This window comes from Dermacentor silvarum, chromosome 10, assembly GCF_013339745.2.
Source record: "Dermacentor silvarum isolate Dsil-2018 chromosome 10, BIME_Dsil_1.4, whole genome shotgun sequence".
NCBI classification, from domain to species: domain Eukaryota; kingdom Metazoa; phylum Arthropoda; class Arachnida; order Ixodida; family Ixodidae; genus Dermacentor; species Dermacentor silvarum.
This window is the reverse complement of record NC_051163.1, coordinates 4,912,026-4,931,294: the sequence shown is the minus strand read 5'-3', so window position 1 is coordinate 4,931,294 and position 19,269 is coordinate 4,912,026. Positions and strand designations below refer to the sequence as shown.

The 19,269-nt window shown below is 46.8% G+C and overlaps 1 protein-coding gene across 1 annotated transcript in view; it reads left to right on the top strand.

Annotated features, from left to right (window-relative positions):
• Nucleotides 1–14,181, top strand: part of LOC119466579 (uncharacterized) — a 57,562-nt gene extending 43,381 nt beyond the window's left edge. The window contains exon 2 of the mRNA XM_037727101.1: nucleotides 14,101–14,181. Coding sequence (XP_037583029.1) covers nucleotides 14,101–14,181 — 81 coding nt within the window. The remainder of the gene's footprint in view (nucleotides 1–14,100) is intronic.
• The last annotated feature ends 5,088 nt before the right edge of the window (nucleotides 14,182–19,269 follow it).

Sequence of the window (19,269 nt, the reverse complement as noted above, 5' to 3'; positions counted from 1 at the left end):
TGCCGCGTAGATGTGTTGCCGGCGGTGAGCGCGAATTCTTGCGGGCGATACGTCGCCAACCGTTTTTTTTTTTTTTTTTGCGCCATCAGGGAGTCTGAAGCTTGCCATCGCTTGGATTTGTCCCCGTGTATGTCGTTAGACTCGTCCCTTAGCTATCTGCCGATGAGTTGCGCGGTTACTCGCTTCGAGCCTGACATCAGCCTACACAAGGCGTGACGGCACCACGTGTTAATCGCATTTTCACCTATGCCTCCATCAACGGACGGATTATAACTTGCGAAAAGACTCATTGTTTCTTTCAAGGCATTAAGGCTGTGTGTGTGTGTGCATCACTTCTTCCTGTCCTCGTCTTTCGGCACCTTTTTTAACAGCGCAGCTGTTAAGGGCTCAATCTTCGATGATCGCGTCCGGCAATAGAAAAACAATTACTCCATCACCCGCTAAAGGGAACTATGTGTGGATGCGAAGCAGCGGGGAGATGGTTAGCTTGAGCGGGAGATGGTTTCGCGGCAGCGGCCCGAGCGCTCATCGCGGCGCTGCACAAGAGAGAGAATGAGGCGCGCGCGCTCCGTCATTTTCATACCGCGGAACTACCGTGGCGCCCCCAGCGGAGTATGCAGCTGTCGCACCACCTGTCGAGCGCGCCGTTCCGGATACCTAGAGGAGAGAAAGGGGGGATCGTTGGAGAGGAGAGAGGGGGAGGGAACGCGCATGCGCTGTGGGGGTGTGGGACGCGGGAGCGACTGACAGAGCCGCCGGCAAGAAATGCTTCGCATTTAAAAAGTTGTCGCAGTTTCACCTGAAAGGCGAATCATCAATTGCGATAGCAAATTGGTAGAGAGCTATACGGAGTAATGATATTAGCTTTATCAGCTGTATAAACTTGGACATGCAGCAGCACCGACAACACGCAGAACTGTTGTCGACGCCGTCGGCGTTTTGCCCGCGTTCGCTCAAAATGCGCGCGGCGTTGGTGACTGTTGCCGGAGCCTCTGATATAAATAGGCACTTGGTGCCGCAGCTAAACATCGCCTCCATTCCCTCCCCCTCCCCCCCCTCCCCCACGGCCTCTCGCGCATCGGAAGAAGGCGCGTTTGCTCTACATATATGGTGATTGTAAAGGAGGAAAGAGACGCCTACTTCTGCAGCCCTTAAGGGAGCACGGCGCAGAACGCGCGTTTGTTCTCGGCCGTGGGTTCTCTCCCCGTGAAAGCGCGCGTCCCTCACGCCCTTTCACTCGCACATACAGCGTTCGGCGGCGCACGGCGACGATTTCATCTCCATTGACGTCATACGGAACCTCACGGCGACGGCGACGGCGACGCCGACGGCGACGGCAGAAATCTGCTTTTGAGTGTCCATATAATTGCTATCGCAATAAAAACTCTCATTGGCCGTATGCTGTATGTGCGAGCGAAAGCGCGCGAGGGCGAGAGACGCGCGCTTTCACGGGGAGCGAACGCACGGCGGAGAGCAAACGCGACTTCCCATTGGAAGGGGAGCGGTGGGCGAGGAGGCCATCGAGGCACCCTAGACTGCGCGCTTTCCCAGTGCGGCGTTGGCGCTGAGCCGTGCTCCCTCAAGGGCTGCAGAAGATAGCGCCAACCTTTCCCTTTCCCTCAAGAACCACTTATCATCAGTGCGGCGAATGCGCGCAGCCCTGCCGGGCTCTGCCGCCTGTGCCCAACGTTACTAGAATTGCCCGTGGCGGCGACTCTCTCTGGGCTCTAGCCCGCCTCTCCCGTAAACGTGTTGACAACGGCGTTTAAGCGTTCCGTCACGTACACGCCAGCGTTTTGACAGCGGTTGTGTGCGGTCACACAAACAACGCGCAGAACTGTTGTCGACGGCGGCGGCGTCCGCGTTCGCACCGAACGCGCGCGGCGTTAGTGACGTGTTCATGAAGAACGTGCCAACCTTTGCCGTACACCCTATGGCGGTGTACCGTAGCGACCATAAGGCCATGTAGTCACAAAATAAATGAAAACCGCCGGATCATATATATGTCTCCATTCTTTAATAGTTCAAATGACCAATTACACCATCACATCTTAATAGTCATAATTGGAAATACATAATTCCCGCCATAGTACAGCTTCGCTGGTATTCCATCTCCACCCCAGTGGAGATGGAATACCAGCGATGGAATACCAGGCTGACAGTTTTTTTTTTTTTTTTGTCCGCTTTCCTTTTTCCCATATGCAGAGTAGCTGGCATGCTAGCTCCGACCAACCTCGCTGCCTTTCTAATAAATTATCTCTCTCTCACGGTTTTTCAGGTAAAATAATAATCGGTAGAAGCCTTCAGTGGAGCCCCCAGTGCGCATATCTGAAAAAGAGACCGTCGTCTACTGCGCCAGTGCTGAAATCCATGCGTGGGAAATCATTTGAACACTCAACGCTGGTGTTACGCACAGCTTTATTTCTGGGATTCTTACCCGACAGCATGCCAGGGTTTCCCAGTGTACGTGCAAGTCACATGGAAAGGCCAGGCGCTGCGCACCATTCAGCGAAAAGAAGACCGGTCAAGGTGGGAACGAGCACAGTGTCTTCCTCTCCTCTTTTCCCGTCTTCTAGCGCATGCTTTTCTGTGATGATGAACGCCAGCAAACTTCCTCCAAGTGCTTCGACTTCTGCAACTACCATGCTTGCCCCAGATCATACAATCCCGACATACATAGTCGTTGATTGTCTCAGGGTGCACTTTCTTCATCTTTGCCGTATTCCCGTATCCACGTGTCCCTCTGGCCCTCGCAAGACCTCGAGCTGCGTTTTCACAAATTATCGCCCCTCATAAAGACTGTCTTAGAACACCCTAGCAGAAGCATGAACTTCATCTCCCATTGTGCTGTCTCCAACAGCACCAGGGGCGCCTTACTACTCTGGGGATAAGTCAGGGATGACAGACGACGTTGGCCTTATTGAATAACACAAATGGGGGACCGACGAGTCGGTCTTGTCCACCGGCTGCTCAACAACGGATCTTGTCATTGCGGCTATGGTAATCGCATTTAGGCTTAAACTGTCGCATTAACAACATCAACGGCGACATAGCTTGCTGTTACTGCATGCTGCTGCATCTTACAAGAGCGACCATGCAAATGGGTCATATTCTTCGACTCCGCCCTTGATAGTTTGCCATTTGCTCAGGAGTGACGAACAATTGGCGCAGGAGATAAATAAACGATCAGGCCCACGATAAAGGGCGCGGCATCATATTTCAGTCGCTGCCAGAACACATGCGAGCATTGCCGATAACGACTTCACCGATGAGCCTGCCCGGTCAGCAGATGAAGGAAAACGAACGGTTCCGATCCCCCTATCTAGAAGAGACACTGCAAGGAAACTTTATTTCTTGACTCGAACTGTCATGCACACTTATTCGTCGTCTATCTAAGTGTCACCTTCATAAACTTGATCCTTCTTTACAGCGGCAGCTGCCATCAAACTTTTTTTCTCCCACTGATGTGGCACTGTTTTGCCGCATTGGAATGGGTGACATATGCGCGACTCGTGCGGGACGGAAACACCTGCTGTGCCTGCGTGCCCGTTACGGCATCCAACGCGGCCCGAAATCATTAAAGCGGCTCGAAGCCGCATTCGGGAACGAACATTCTTGACGTGTCGCTGGCGCAGAAAGCAACGTTGCATCGACAGCTTTCCGCGACAGAATCGGTGCTCACGTGCGCGTGCAACTGATGGCTTTTTATGGACTTTAAGCGCCTAGGAGGAATTACCAGGAGAAGACAGTTTCCTAGCCCTTCCTGCTTCCCCCTCAGGGATAGAAATGCATCGAATGTCAATGCCCTTCTCCCCAGTGTAGGGTAGCAAACCGGACGTGCGTCTGGTGAACCTCACGAGCCAATCTTTGCTTCTTTCTCCCCTTTCTCTCTCTCTATCTGACTACGTCACTAAAAAAGCCGCTAAAGAGTCGTTAAGATTGCAAGAAAAGCAAACCTGTCGTTAATGAGACTAAATAAACACTCTAAATTTTGCGACTTCCTGGCTAAGTTACTCACAGTGGCCAAAATGCATTGTAGTGTCGCTACAGGAGTACTATAAGGGAAATGACATTTGCAATAATATTCGTCAATGGGTTATACAAAGCTGTTCATGTTCCCTATGCCACCAAGTTATTACATGATATATAATCAAGTCCATCTGTGCCTTCTTCACATTGAATGCCTGTGCATCGGCCGCTTACTCTATTCGCGACCAGAGGCGGGCAAATTCCCTCATTTTTTTCCTCCCGCACCTTCACGACGCAAATACCGTCCTCAGTTCACTCACCCTCACGTTGAAAAATTTGACCGTCCTCCCTCACCCTCGTCCTCACCTACAAAAACATTATCCGCCTTCCCTCACCCTCAGCACAAAAAGCTTTACCCGCCCTTCCTCACCCTCAGACTCAACCAAATTCTACTCAGCTGGGTTCACTCGCACTCAGACTCATCAGAACAATACTCAGCCAGGCTCACTCGGATTCCAATACACCACGTCTATATTGAGCTGGGCTCACTCGGACTGCGATTCACCAAAATTCGACTAAGCTGGGAGAATTATGCTCAGCCGTGATGACTCGGACTCACTCAGTCAGACCACAGATGGCCCACAGATATCACGAACTCAGACTTTCACTACCTTCATACCAGGTTAATACATAGGGAATTGAGAGGGATTACAAACGCTAATAATATAGAAAATAGTTCGCAAGAGATTCGTTAATATACAAGAAATGTCTTGCATTCATCACGATGCCTTTTAAGAACCAAATAATTAAGTATGACGCTCGACCTTGGCAGTGTTGAATTTATTTCACCTAAAGATAAAATGTGCAAAAGCGACCATTAAAGAATACGCAAATTCTTATTTGTTTGTGCATGTATGCATGCGTGCGGTGCGCATACGCTTTTGTTTCTGTGGCGCATGTGCATTTCCGGCTGTTCGTGGTAGATCACAGTCCTTTCTAGCAGTGTAATAAACGAAGGCTTGCCTCGTAAACAAAAGATTTTTCTGCTGGAATTGTGCGCAGCGAAGCTTGACTTTACGTAATGCCACTTATCCACGATTTACTACAGAATCGCAGGAGGTCCAGCTCGCTGTAATGCTTTTTCAGGTGTCGGACATAACGCTAGGCGCTGAGAATTTCTTCGGTACCGTTTGGTCCACGAAATCAACCATAGTGTCTATGACACTATACAAGCTGTCCCAACTATCATGCATCAAGATTTTAAAATATGCATTAAAATATGCATTTAAAAAAGTGCCTCGAGCGGCCACTTGCGGGACAGTTTGCGTGTATTCGAGGGCTTCTTTCACGCTCGGAAAAACAATTTTACGTAGCACGTATTGAGCAACAGAAAGCTGTATCGGGAGTTTTTCTTGGTGCTCTACAATTTTCTCATTGACACTTTTAATCCAATTATAATATTTGAGAAGTTTATTATTTAGTAAGACTAATTACGCAATTAGGTGAAATGCACAAAAATAATCTCACTATCTCCTAGCGACGGCAAACAACATTATACCTTGTCCAGCTACGTGGCATTTGCGTATTTTAAAAACTTGGTGCATGATAGTTAGGGACACCCTGTATAAACTTTGTACGAAACCATACACGTCGGAGTCAGCGGGTAAGCTAAAAAAAAAAATCCAAAAATTAAGAGTGCGTGAAGGACACTGTCTTCTTTTTTTCAGTTCTATCTCAAATTGTAAGCAATGGTAATAAATAACGGGCAATGCTGACGGTTACCCAGACGGCGAAAACAAACAGGCCTCGCCCACAAGTGTCGCGGCCGTGCTTTGGCGATGTCTCTGCACGAGAATGTGGGATCCGCAATGTTTCGTCGACCTCATTTAGGGCAAACCATGCGCGACGTCAAGTGTGCGCGTATTAATCTGCTCTCCGCTTTCACACAGCCTGATCTGTTATGCGACGCCAAGCACACGAGAGTTCCGGCTGACTCCCATCGATATTAACCGCGCAGACCCGAAGGTGCAGCTCGTCTCACGCTGCCATTTTCTGTGTTCTTCTTTTTCCTATTTGCCGCGTTCTTAGCGAGTGGTCGACGGCTCGGGAGGAATCGCCTATTGAGAGATTTACGGCTCGACAGCACCTCCGGGCATACCAATGACATAGGCGGCCTTGCATGCGCTTGCGGTTTTCTCTCAAACGACCTTGAGCGCGGACCCAATAAAAGAAAGAAAGGGGCTCCCGATCGGTAACCCGACACCCGTGCTTTGCCGCTGGAATCCGGATCGACTCGATATCGGTGCCGGCGCTTCTGGCACGGGCTGCACGCTAATCACGTGCTCGCCGTCGTCTGCGTGGCCCGAGGCGAGCGACGTCTGCTCGATTCCGCGGTGGTGATACTGCGGCGCTCTGGTTGCGCAACTGGCCGCATATGCTGAATACCCAGTGCCACGATTGTCGTTGCACCTTTTCTCGAGGACAAGATCAGCTCGCAGCCGCTGTTAAATGCAATGCAGTGAACGATAGGCTCCGGTGTCGCGCGCAGGACGGCATCGCTCAACAGCGTGGTCCTGCATTGTAAAATAACTTACGCGCTTGAAAGTGAATAGCGGCCTGCAACTCACACCCTTACAGCCTTTTTGAGTGTAAGGGTTGAGTTATATTCACATTTAAGGGCCTAAATGATTTTACAGTGGGGTCTATATGGAAACGGTCTCTTTTTCTTAAGCATTCGGGTGTCGTCGGCACAAGCTAGAATATCGATCTGCAGCAGCACTGATATTATACGGTCAATATTTATCGTCGCCTAATAAATGTGTAGGCGGCATAAGACCTACGTTTTATTCCATCTCTTATTTTGCTTTGTTCAAAAAATAGCCATTTGTGTTGACGTGTGTGTGAATTGAAACCTACACTCATGCCGGTGTCAGCTGTGAACAAACAGGGAGTTGGCCGTAAGCGTCGCTTCACACTTCGCAAGGTATGCAAGAGCTTGTTACTGCAGGACTGCAGACAGAAGTCCATCTCTTGGCGTCCAACGCAGCTTTTGTCTCGCGCTGTTACCACAACGCCAATGCGAGCTCAAAGCTTTAACGCGGAGCAGTCTTCCACCAGCGCACGTGGTCTGCTGGTCTCGTCAATACAAAACAAATGGGTAGTGGGATTTGAACCAGGGTCGCACCAGCGGGAAGACCTTGAGCGCGGTTCCTTTCTAGGTGTGCACATGCAACACTTCGCTCCCGGTACTATATCTAGTCACGAATGGCAGTGTGCCTATCAGCGTGGCACATACGAAGCTCCCGGACAAGAAAGCAGCGAGCGCAAAGTGTTGCGCAAAATTGATCACCATCAGTGGCGCATCAACGGGTAGGTCGGGTTGTGAGGGTTCCCCCTTCCGCTTCTCCATAACTGACCAGTAAAGTTCACCGAACGGAAGCACAAATAACTTATGTGGATATAAAGTCGAGGATTTCGATGAAGTCTACTCTGGTCGGGAAGAATCATGGCGAAAACCGGAAACAGGTGAAATTTGTTTTCACTCTCAACGAGGCTCCCGTGTGGGGGCCGAAACGTCAGTTTAAAAAGAAGTAGAAGAAGAATAAAAAAGAAAAAAAAGAACCTTCGTGAGCGTCTGTTGACATTTTCAGATCAATAAAAAAGAAGCCGTCATGTTCAAACAGTATTTAATACAAAAGAAAAGCGATCACGTGCTACAGTTTGATGGTATGTTTTTTCTTCCTTTTTTAGGCTCAAATTATTTCACGAAGAAGAGTGCAAATCATTTCAAGTTTTGCAGCGTATTACACGCTTGCGAGAACCTTTCCTTATGCTGAAATCTTCCAGAATATTCTTATTGCTTTATCTAAAAGCACGGCCTCTATTAGTTGTTTAATTGATAACTAGCTTAGAAATTAGAAGGGTCTTACAAGAATGACCCAGGGAAAAGCCACAGGAAAAGATTAAATAACACTCAATTTAACCATTTGGTTAAATTGAGTGTTATGTTATGAGATATTAACCTTGAAAAGCTTGCGGCCCTTTATGTTCAATGTGTAACGACTTCAACTGTACCAGAGAGCTGGAAGAATGCCAACATTATACTAATCCACAGGAAGGGAGACGTTAAAGAATCGAATAATTATAGGTCCATTAGCTTGCTTTCAGTATTAGATAAAATATTCACCAAGACAATTTCCAATAGAATCAGAGCAACACTTGACTTCAGTCAACCAAGAGAGCAGGCTGGCTTCAGGAAGAGATATTCTACAGTGGATCACATCCATGTCATCAACCAGGTAATCGAGAAATCTGCGGAGTACAATCAACCTCTCTATATGGCTTTCCTAGATTATGAAAAGGCATTTGATTAAGCAGAGATACCAGCAGTCATAGAGGCATTGCGTAATCAAGGAGTACAAGAAGTATACCTGAGCATCTTGGGAAATATCTACAGATTTCACAGATACCTTATTTCTCGACAATACAAGTGGAAAAATACCTATCAAGGAAGGGATCATGCAAGCAGACATAATCTCTCCAAAGCTGTCCACTGCATGCTTAGAAGAAGTATACAAGCTCTTGGATTGAGAAGGCTTAGGAGTGAGGATCAAGTGCGAATACCTGAGCAACCTTCGGTTTGCCGATGACATTGTCCTTTTCATCAACACTGGGAATGAATTGCAACAAATGATTCAAGTCCTTAACCGAGAAAGTGTAAGAGAGGGGTTGAATATTACCGTGTAGAAAACAAATATAATGTTCAATGCCTGGCGACGGAACAAGAATTCAGGATCTACAGTCAGCCTCTAGAGTCTGCGCAGGAATACATTTAATTATCTAAGACAGTTACTCACGACCCTGATCACGAGAAAGAAATTGGCAGAAGTATAAAAATGGGTAGGAGTGCATACGGCAGGCATTGCCAAATTCTGACTGGAAACTTACCACTGTCCCTTGAAAAGAAAAGTGTATAATCAATGCATTTTAACTGCGCTAAAATGTGGGACAAAAACTTGGAGGTTAACAAAGAAGCTCGAGAACAAGTTAAGGACCACACAAAGAGCGATGGAACGGAAAATGTTAGGCGAAACGTTAAGAGACAGGAAGAGAGCTGTGTGGATCACAGAGCGATTGGGGATAGGCGATATTTTATAGTTGATATTAGGAGCAAAAAATGGAGCTGGACAGTCCGTGTAATGCGTAGGATAGATAGCCGGTGGACCATTAGAATTACATAATTGGTGCCAAGGGGGGGTCGAGGACGACAGAAAATTAGGTGGGGTGATGAAATCAGGAAACTTGCAGGCGCAAGTTGAAATCAGCTAGCGTAAAACAGGGGTAACCGAATATCGCTGGGAGAGGCCTTCGTCCTGCATAAAGACAGGCTCATTATACACCTTATTCCCTTTTAAGGGTGCGTCTACAGTGCACATACACGAATAGCCAAGAAAGTTGACGGGAGGACGGCTAAAGCAGCGCAAGCATATAATGCGGAACAGGAACTGTTGTCTTTTCGCGTAATGCCATTTCTCCTTTCCTTAACTATTTTTACATTTTAATTAACAACTACGGCAATAAAATGCGCTTGTTAGAGTGGACGCTAAGTCCCAGTTTTGTTGCCCACTTCGGCATCACTACGCTCGGCGAGAAAGCGCCCCGCTGAGGACTACGCGCTTCTAGGCGCCTATGCTTAATTGTTGCTGCAGCAGAGGATATTTAGGTATGCCATCGGGCGATTCGGTACATTGCAGAGCACGTCACCGGCACAACTCTATGGGTAGTGCAGAGGGTCATACGGGGTGATCATTTCCAGCGTAATTCTAGTCCTTGAGCTGGATTGGTCATAGAGGCGGACATTACTTTCAAGAGAAATCGAAACCCATATTCAACTAATTAAGAAAATTAATTAATAAGCTTTTGACTATTTACTTTACGGAGAAATAGCAATTTACGAATCTAGCAGGTGAGTTTGCAAGGCGTATCCACTTGGAACGAATTTCCAGTATGACACAAATTCGGAGATATGCGCCATCAAACTAGCCGTAAAAATGCACTGTTCTTCCACTTACCTTTTTTTTTTTTTAGAATGCTCTTTTATGCATTGAAGCACAAAAGAACCGTAACGTCCGTGCATTTCGTCCCACACTTTGGGAAATAATATATCCAAACTGGTGTCATCCTGGAGATCCATTTCAAGTGGATACGTCTTGCAAACTCACCGACTTCAATTCATAAATTTCAATATGTGCCATAAAGTAGATAACTAATAACTTAATTAGTGCAATTCTGTTACTTAGCTGAATATGTGTTTCGATTTCTCGAGCAAGTAGTGTCCGCTTCATCTAATAATCCAGCTCAAGGACAAGAGTTATGCTATCTGCCACAGGCGAATTTTGCAAATTGCGGTAAATTTCAAAATAATCCCCCGGTATGTATAAGCCTGTTCGTTTTACTATGTGTCCCACGTAACTTGTGCCAAAGTTTAAAATTTTCCCAGCGCCTCCATTAATTATAAAGGAGGTTTATTCGACGAAAGGCTGATGACGGGTCGAGCGTTTCACCGAGCACAGCTCGATCGTCTGCGGCACGCGATGCTGTCGGCAATCCTGCTGCTGGTAATGTTATTTGCCGTTGCTTGGAGCAAGTCTGACTATTTTTTATTTCACCTAATTACATAATTAGTTATTATTAATCAATCAAATTCTTAAATATTCTATTCGGAGCAAAAGTGTCAATTAGAAAATTGTACACCATCCTGCCCGATACAGCTTTCTGTTGCTCAATACGTGCTACATAAAGTTTTTTTTTTTCTGGAGCCTGAAAGAAAGCCCGCAAAAAACTAGAAAGTTCCGCGGGACCCCAGCTACGTTGCATTTGCATATTTTAAAATTTTGGCACAAGTTACGTAGGACACATGACGTATGTTCTTTCACGTGTTGAGCTAATCGGTAAAGTACGGTCAGCAACATCCCGGAGAGTTGGAAAAAAAGAAAAAAAAACTTATCTGTCATGACAATTTCTTCCTCTTCTAAGTAGCTCTACGTAGCTTGTTTCTGCGTAGCTTCGTTGACTTCGTAACTAGTCAAAAGCAGAGTTCCTCTGCCCCCCTTATTTATGTCGCTCAGGAGATCTCGTATCCTACTACGTGAATGACTACCAGAAACATGACCGGTTTTGGTGGCGCCGCTTGGAAGGACTGGCAAAGCTGAAAGTAATTATTTGATATTTGATTTTTTTATACTTGCTTTATTTTCACCATTATGGCACATCAATACAGACAAAAATGTACATAAATGGTGAGGATAGCGGGAACAAAGCTGCTTTTTAGCAGCTTGACTAGCCCCGCTACACTATTATGTGCAGCATAATAAAAATAAACAGTTCTTCTCTATGACAAGCAAGTAATTTTTTTCCACTAAAAGGAATAGCAGTTAGCGTAGAGTCTAAGGAGCGGAAGAAGGTCGTGCGAGCCGACTCGCATCCACTTAAAAGGCTCGCCATAACTGTGGGCGGGTCGCTGAAGGCTCCCGCTGCGCGATCTCGTTCTATTATAGATGCATGCGCGAGTGGCCGCGGGCCTTAGGTGCTAAAGAGAACAGGACGCAGGGGCTTCCTTCTGAAACCCATCCTTATTCGTATGCCGTGCGCATGGAAATGGGGGGAAAAAAAAGCGAACTGGAGCGGCGTCTCCAAGGTCTACTGCAAGGTCCTGGTGTATAATAAGGTGCTAAAGTGAACGCGTGCGCGCACAAGTCGGGCCCCAAGCCTGTGGCGTACTTTCACAGCTAGATACCTATCCTAGAAACGAATCATTGTTCTTGATTATACCGATTTACGAATCTTAATTTACCGTACTGAGATCTGCAAAGAGACCTTGACTGCTTCGTGTGACTGGTGAGAAAAAAGAACTGAAGACAAAAAATAATCGGAGGATCACATGCATATTGTATATGTACACTAGTAAACATAAATACCCAAGTTAGTGAACGGATTGATAGCCGTCGCTGTAGCCCAATTGGTAGTGCAAGGCACGCGTAATGCGGAGGTTGTGGGTTTGGCTCCCACCGGCGACAAGTTATCTTTTCGTCCCCTTTAATTTTCCTTTTCTTTACCACTTTCTATATTTCAATTGCAACCCCAGCTAATTTCCTCGATGCTTTCCTTGGCTGAATTGTCTCCTGGCTTTATATGGTCATGATTAACAAACATGGAGCCCCCCGGTTTCCCGTCTTCTCTGTGGTTTATATATACAAACATATTGTAACGGTGTTTACGTACAGGGTACGGAAGACAGGAAAGGTGGAGCTCGTTGCGGAGGTTATTGCCCTGCGAGCAGCCTCAACCGGCCCGTACGCAAAACGCTGCTGATGCACCTGACTAACCGGCACGTCTTCATTATATTTAAAACGTTTTGATGAGCCTAGCTGACCGGCGGTTCTTCTTCATTGCATTATATCTGTACATATCTTTTTAGCCTGTCTGCTCGGACCCAGTGGTACATCGTTGGGGATTGGTCAAGAATGTTCACATAAGTGGCACATCAGTTGCACGTACCCTGCGACCCAGGTTGTTGCACAATAGGCAAGGCAGCAGCCGGTATGCCTGCGGAGTGCACAGGCAAAGAAAGCCTCGCCTAAAACGAAAAGAAAGACGACTCCTATATGTAGCTTGCAAAATGTTCTATCTGAAATTCCGTTAAGAACGAATCCGAGTTTTCTTCCGAGGGCATACGCTCGACAATACGCTCACTAAACGACGATAATTAGTCTGTAGGGCTCACCGTTTGATGTCACTTCTGACAAGTAGAGATCTCTCAGCGATTTTAAGTATGATTGCTAAAACTGCGTGAGCGTAACCTAACTATACTTCGTAACGTGCAACATCTTCAAAGTGATACATTGAACCGGCCTACCGCAGAATGCACTCCGATATACGCAATGTAGTCTTGCAAGGAAGTTCTGTTACGAGCGAATATGCGTTTGACCACAAAGGAAACCCAAGATGCAGCAACGATCGCTCAAGATGTTGAAGGGCACACACTGGAAAACCCTTCTCCGACACCAGTCGGTCATGGGCGACTCAGCGTTGACAGGAGCCATCGTAGATTTCAGTCGCGGAGTGACACAGCTGCTCATTAATTGCGTTAAGGAGAGCGACGCGTTTGAACCCAGGTCGACGTCGTGATGTCAGAGACCTTCTGCGAATTCGTGTCAACCGAATAACCGCCGCACGAATGCTCAAAGTAGGATTTTCGCCGCCCGGTGCTGACACACAGTAAATGCAAGCGGTAGTTGCGAAATGTGATTCTGCGAGGTTGGGGGCTCTGCACGAAGCCGCCGCCGAAGAGAATTGCTTTGAGGGCGGCTTTTGTTGTGGCCGTGGCACCCATCGACCGGTGACAGCATGACATAATCGACCCGAAACGTTTGAGCGGAGCTTGTTTAGAATTCCACCAAGTCCAGCTTCGTGGCAACCATGGTTGGTGACCTATAGGGGTCCGATTCTTCAGCCTGTCCGGACATGGTGAAACCGCGAAATTCCCTCGCAAGTGGGCAATGCTCGGCCCACAGGAATGCTGTCGCTGTGGAGAGGCAAAATAGCAGCTGTCAATCACGTGGTGCAGCAGACCGCGGATCCACGCGGCCGGATGATGGCTTTAACCAGAAACGCCCCGAGGACGTGGCGCTGAGCTGTCACTGCGGCCAGTTCTGAATTAACACAAGTGCTTTCATTTGTGGTCCGGCAATTCATCGGCTAGCGCTGCAAGCCACACAGTGAGGCGGTTGTGCTATATACGCGGTTCCGGTCTAATCACGTGGACTCGGTGTCTGTGCGAGGCGGATTAGTGACGGCTCTTGGGTGTCGGTGTCTGTGCGAGGCGGATTATAGTGCATGACGGCTCTTGGGTGTCGGGCCGCAAGAAGCGAGCTATTTGTGGGTATTTGGTTAAGATACTTCAATATCAATGATGGGCCAACCCTTATCGGCCGCAAATTAACTTACCGATTCAAGCACAGTACTTATATACGTCTGAAACGAAAGTTCCACTTGCATTTAAGTAACTCTGATGTAATAACGACCTAGCGTGCTGGGCTAATTTGAATATAACGTATTGTGTAGAATTTACAGGTGGTTCAGGTGAAGGGCACTTTGTCATTCCTGCATACCGAGGAAAAACCTCCCGACTGGGACGCCTGGGCGCTCAAGTGACTTCCCTGCCGCATGCACACGTATACATTTCAACCGTTCTCGAAAATGAGTTTCACGTATGCCTGTGTCGACATTCGGGGTCCTACACACAAAGCCAGGAGGCGAACCGAGAGCGCAGCTGGTGACATTTCGCATGGCGGATGCATCGCAACGAAAAAGTATAGTTGCAAGATTTCTCGCATACCTCCGAGGCTGTTTGCGTATGCCGCGCAACACCCATGAATCTCACTGCTGTCAGCACAGCACCCATTGTTAGTGGTAAAACCTCTGACCTTGACATTTGTTATTCTATGCCGAATTGTGACCGGCGAATAAAATCGAAAATGGAATTGAAAGCATGTAGAGTGCACTTGGCGACGCGATAATGCCATTCCACACGCGCGCGCAGCGCTCCTTTTGCGAAACAAGTCGTTGTGGGAGCAACTGTAGCTGTCGACGTCACGCACGCTACTATGACGTCACTGCAGACGACATAGCGAACGTCATGCGATGTTTTTGCCTGCTGCGTCGCGTCGTGCCGCATTTCGTCGCCTTTAGCATTTTTCCTCGTACGGGCAATGAACAAATGTCAGCCCTCGCCTTTATGTATTTCTCGCGAGACCTTTTTTGTAATGCTCGAGCTTTGCAAATCAACCTTTAGCATCCAGTTGCTCCTGCACTAAAAGCTAGAACGTACGCTGTTCTTAAGAAATCGGGGTCGCGATGGAAAATTTCCACTTGGGTACTTTGTGACGCCTTCCTACAACATAGACAAACTGAAATGTCAAGGTTGGAGGGGGATGTAAGCTGGGATGACCGTGGTTCTGTCGTTCAGCGACTTCGTTATGGGTCGTCGCCGGCATCGATATAAGACAAACGGCGAAGCTTTTTTTCTTGTGTGTCTGCGTGCGCGCGCGCGCGATGATGTATGTGTTCTGCACAAACTGAAGCAATTCGCGATAACTGTTATCGCGTAACTGGCTGGGCGTGTCACTATGGCAAGGTGCAGGACTGTGACACGTGCGATAGAGGCCCGCAAGCAGGCGCACGCCTCGAGTGGCCCGAACTACTGAGGCGGTATCAGCGTTCCTCTTTGCGTTGATGCACCATCGAGGAACAGTACAACACGGCCGACTTCGCGCCACGAAATTCAACGCATTTTACACGAATGGGAAAACAAATGTTCAACGTAATGACTTTTAAGAAGGCTCTGCTTGGTGCGGTGTAAGTGACGCTCGAACCTGGGGCGCGATCTTGTACGCGTTCCAAAATCGAACGGAGGCGTTCCGTTCCATTTTGGAACGCGTACAAGATCGCACCCCTGGTGACGCCAGGACGTCCCACGTCACGTGTGTAATGCAGCCACTCAGAAGAGGAAGCAGCGTGTTACTATAAAAATGAAAAAACGAAATTGCGATTGAAAATTTGTTGTTGTTCAAGTCGTCACTCCGGGACCAAAGCGTATTCAGTAGATTGCGTAGACCGCCAAGTCATCTTTTAATCGGTGCATGATACTTATTCTATGGAGCGGGTAACGGTGACGTATTCCTAAACGTCATTTATATCAAGTCAAGCATGGGTTTCAAGTTAAGATTCATTTCTGGATACGGGGGTGCCTTCTCCGTCTCAGGGCTGGAGAGCTTAGCAGACGTTCCTGTTCTCCTCTCGCTGCCTCGTTGACTTTATCGCCCACCGTTCGACAGCGGTCGTCAATACATACCGTAGTCGTTCGTCAAAATCGTGAATGCTTACGATTGTTCAGCTCCTTACGTGACCTTTATACGTGTCACTTTATTCGGCGCGACCACACACGTACACCTACAGGCCTTATTTTCAGTCGGTCCGCTATCCCTGTGCTTTTCTTACCCGCTGGCTTACACTGGCTTATACTAGCTATGGCTGTGACGTTAAAGGGAAACTGATGAGAAAACTGATTTGAGCTGCATTAGTGAAATCACTCTTCCACAATACAAAAAAAAAAAAAAATAAAGCAAGCCACCGCGAGGAGACGCTTGGTAAGATGCGAAAAAAGAAAGACGGTTGGTGACGCCGGCTTGAAACTCCCGCACCATGCATATAATAGATCGCCATGACGTCATACATTTCAACACCGCCTGCTCGGACTTAGTTAAACTTATAATTGGTAAAAATGGACCACACTGTATTCTAAAAGAACGAGAGACAGAAATTGGAGAGCTTTCACTGAACCACAACGGCCGAAAGGCGAAAGAAACACTTTGCAATCCGTGACGCCACAATGCAGACGTATACAGGGCCTGTAGAAAAATACAGAAAAGAAGCGGGGACCGTCCTCGGCAGAAGGCGCGAGAACAACCCCGGGTCCGAAGAAAGAAAACCGCAAGCGAGGAGGAAACCCTCTCCCCACCTCGAACGGAGCGACGGCGGCTCGGACCGACGGCTAGAGCGGACCAAGGGAGCAGTGAAAAGAAGACGTTCTTGTATTGATGCTATGAATATAGTTAAATGTTGCCTTTGTTACCAAAGATTTCTCGTGTGACTTCCTGACGAGTTTCCGTCAACAAAGTGTATTCCACAAAATACAACAGGGCCTGAGGTTTCGGCACGAAATGCAAAACTAAAACTTGGCGGTCGTTCTATCTTCTAGTAATCTTACCTATTACCTCGAAATCAAAGAAAGTAGTTCTTCGAGAATATCCTGTAGAAATCTAAACCGATTCAGTTTTCTATTTTATAAAAACCCTGGGGTCGACATTAATCCGGAGTCCTCCACTGCGGTGTGCCTCATAATCAGATCGCGGTTTTGAGACAAAAGCCCACAATTGAATACAATTTTGCTAAACACCTTTGAGTCCGTTGCCTTCAGGAGTGGAACTTTAAGCAAGAAAGGGTGTATAATAGCAATGTTCCTAGATCACAGGAGCAGATCTTGCTTAAATAAAATTTTAAATATATATATATATATATATATATATATATATATATATATATATATATATATATATCAATAACAATCTTTTCAAAGCACCATAGGATATCAGCGCATATCAAAAGAAACCGGCGTGGATACAATATACATAGTGCTCTATTCATAAATAAGCATTTATAATTTTTAATGGTGTCACGTAGTAGTGACGGTGAAGAAAACAGTCGCAAAACTGTAAATGACGAAACGGGCTTTATTGGGCGAACCTGTGCCCACAAAAGCAAGTTGCACTCGAAGCACAACGATAGCGGCGAACTCAGTCAGCGATCGTAGAAATCTGATCAGCGGCGAAACGCGTCGGCTTTTACACATGAGTCATCGAAGGTTTCAGAGTAATCCGTGGTGCCCGCGGGTCCTCCAGAAAGTACTAGACAATTCGCGTCGCTCAAACAATCAGATTACATAAGCGTCGGTGACAACAGACAACGGATAGAAGCATCGATAACGTTCGAGAAACTTCCGATGGATGCAGGCGCGTTTTGCGCCTAGCGATTACGTTTAACATTTGTTAGCCGCCGAATTAAGCGGCCACCGGTGAAAGATGAACAAGTACTGTCAATAGGAAGTATCTAACACATATTACATTGACGATCGTGTCCAGCAGCAAGATTCCTGCGTACCAAGTTTTCGGCAAAACAGAGCTAGGCACTAGTCATTTCGTCATCATCGTATTTAAACATTCATCGCTTAGTCTCGTCTCTGTTCTTGTAGTCGTTCTGCTTGGTCCAACTCTTGGAGGCGTTCTACCAGTTCAGTTCGAGATACTGCTCGTTCTATTTCTCATCTGAGATCTACCGTTCTCTCGCATACCTTACTGAAGGTTTCCAATATAAAGATTCTAAACTCGTCGTCTCGCTGGCTTGATCTGCAGCCGTCGGAATTACGTCATTGCGAGGTTGGAACTTCTTGTAGGCCTCGACAATAGCGCCCTGTGCTGTATACCGCGGCTGTGATAACAAGGCCTAGCACAAAGCGCCGGCATCGCTAATATTAGAAAACCAAAAAAGAACTAGCCTAAAATCTCTCTCTCTCTTTTTTTTTTTTTTTGTTCTCCCATCAGCAACGTGCAATGCAACAAAAACTGTCGAAGAGCTCTGCCACCGATATCGACCCATGTGACATAAATGGACTGGACTGCGCAGAGTCTACATCCCCCATCGTGAGCTACAATAGCCGTACGGCTTCCCAAACAAACCGTATATGCACGAAAGTACTGGCCGCAGGGACCGCATATGCAGGTCTTGCTTTCAGTAGGTGGAAAGTGTCGGCCAAATATTTATTCATTTATTTATTTAAAATTTTCTTACAGGCCTCGTATGAAGCATTCGGTAATGGGGGCGTCACAGTAAAGACTAAATGAGTACAGACCCGTGTACATATATACGAGTGTTTCAGCGAACACTTTCAAAAATTCTTAAAGGTTGCCTGTGGCAGATAGCACAATTCTAGTCCATCAGCTGGTCTACTCGAAGAGGCGGACACTACTTGCACAAGAAAGTGAAATGCATAATCTAATAATTAACCCAAATTTACTAATTAAGTTTTAACTAGTTACCTGACGGCAATTGCAATTTACAAATTGTAGGCGTGGAGTTCGCAAGGCGGATCTACTTGGAACGAGTTCTCGGGATGACACCAGTTTCGAGATATTAATTCCGGAACTTTGCGGAGAAATGCATTGGCGTTCCAGTTAGGTTCTTAACAAAACGTCGCTTTTTGCATTGAAGCACAAAATTAACTGTTCGGGAATACCAGATTAGATTGCTGACGCTTTGCTTGACCTTTCTTATTTTAGCCGAAAATTCTAGTTTGAAATGGCTCCTGTTAGCATGCTCTAAAATTGGTCTAATGCAGGTCAAGTACGACTCGCTTAACTGATTGGGATGCTTGCTTTATTTCTAGTGAAGGTACCATAACATCTGCTCCACCTGCATAGTTTTTTGTTAATCTGGGGTTTTCAGCCCACTTTAAGATAATGTGCTGAAGCAGGTACAATCACACGCATGTCAACGAGATTGGCTATTATAGTTACGTTAGCTTCCTACTTTACGCTTGCCGCTACGCATACAAAATCCTAGCGCTATATGTTGTTATTGAACAAACAAATATACTCCTAACAACACATCTAATGTTTGTCGAGGGGC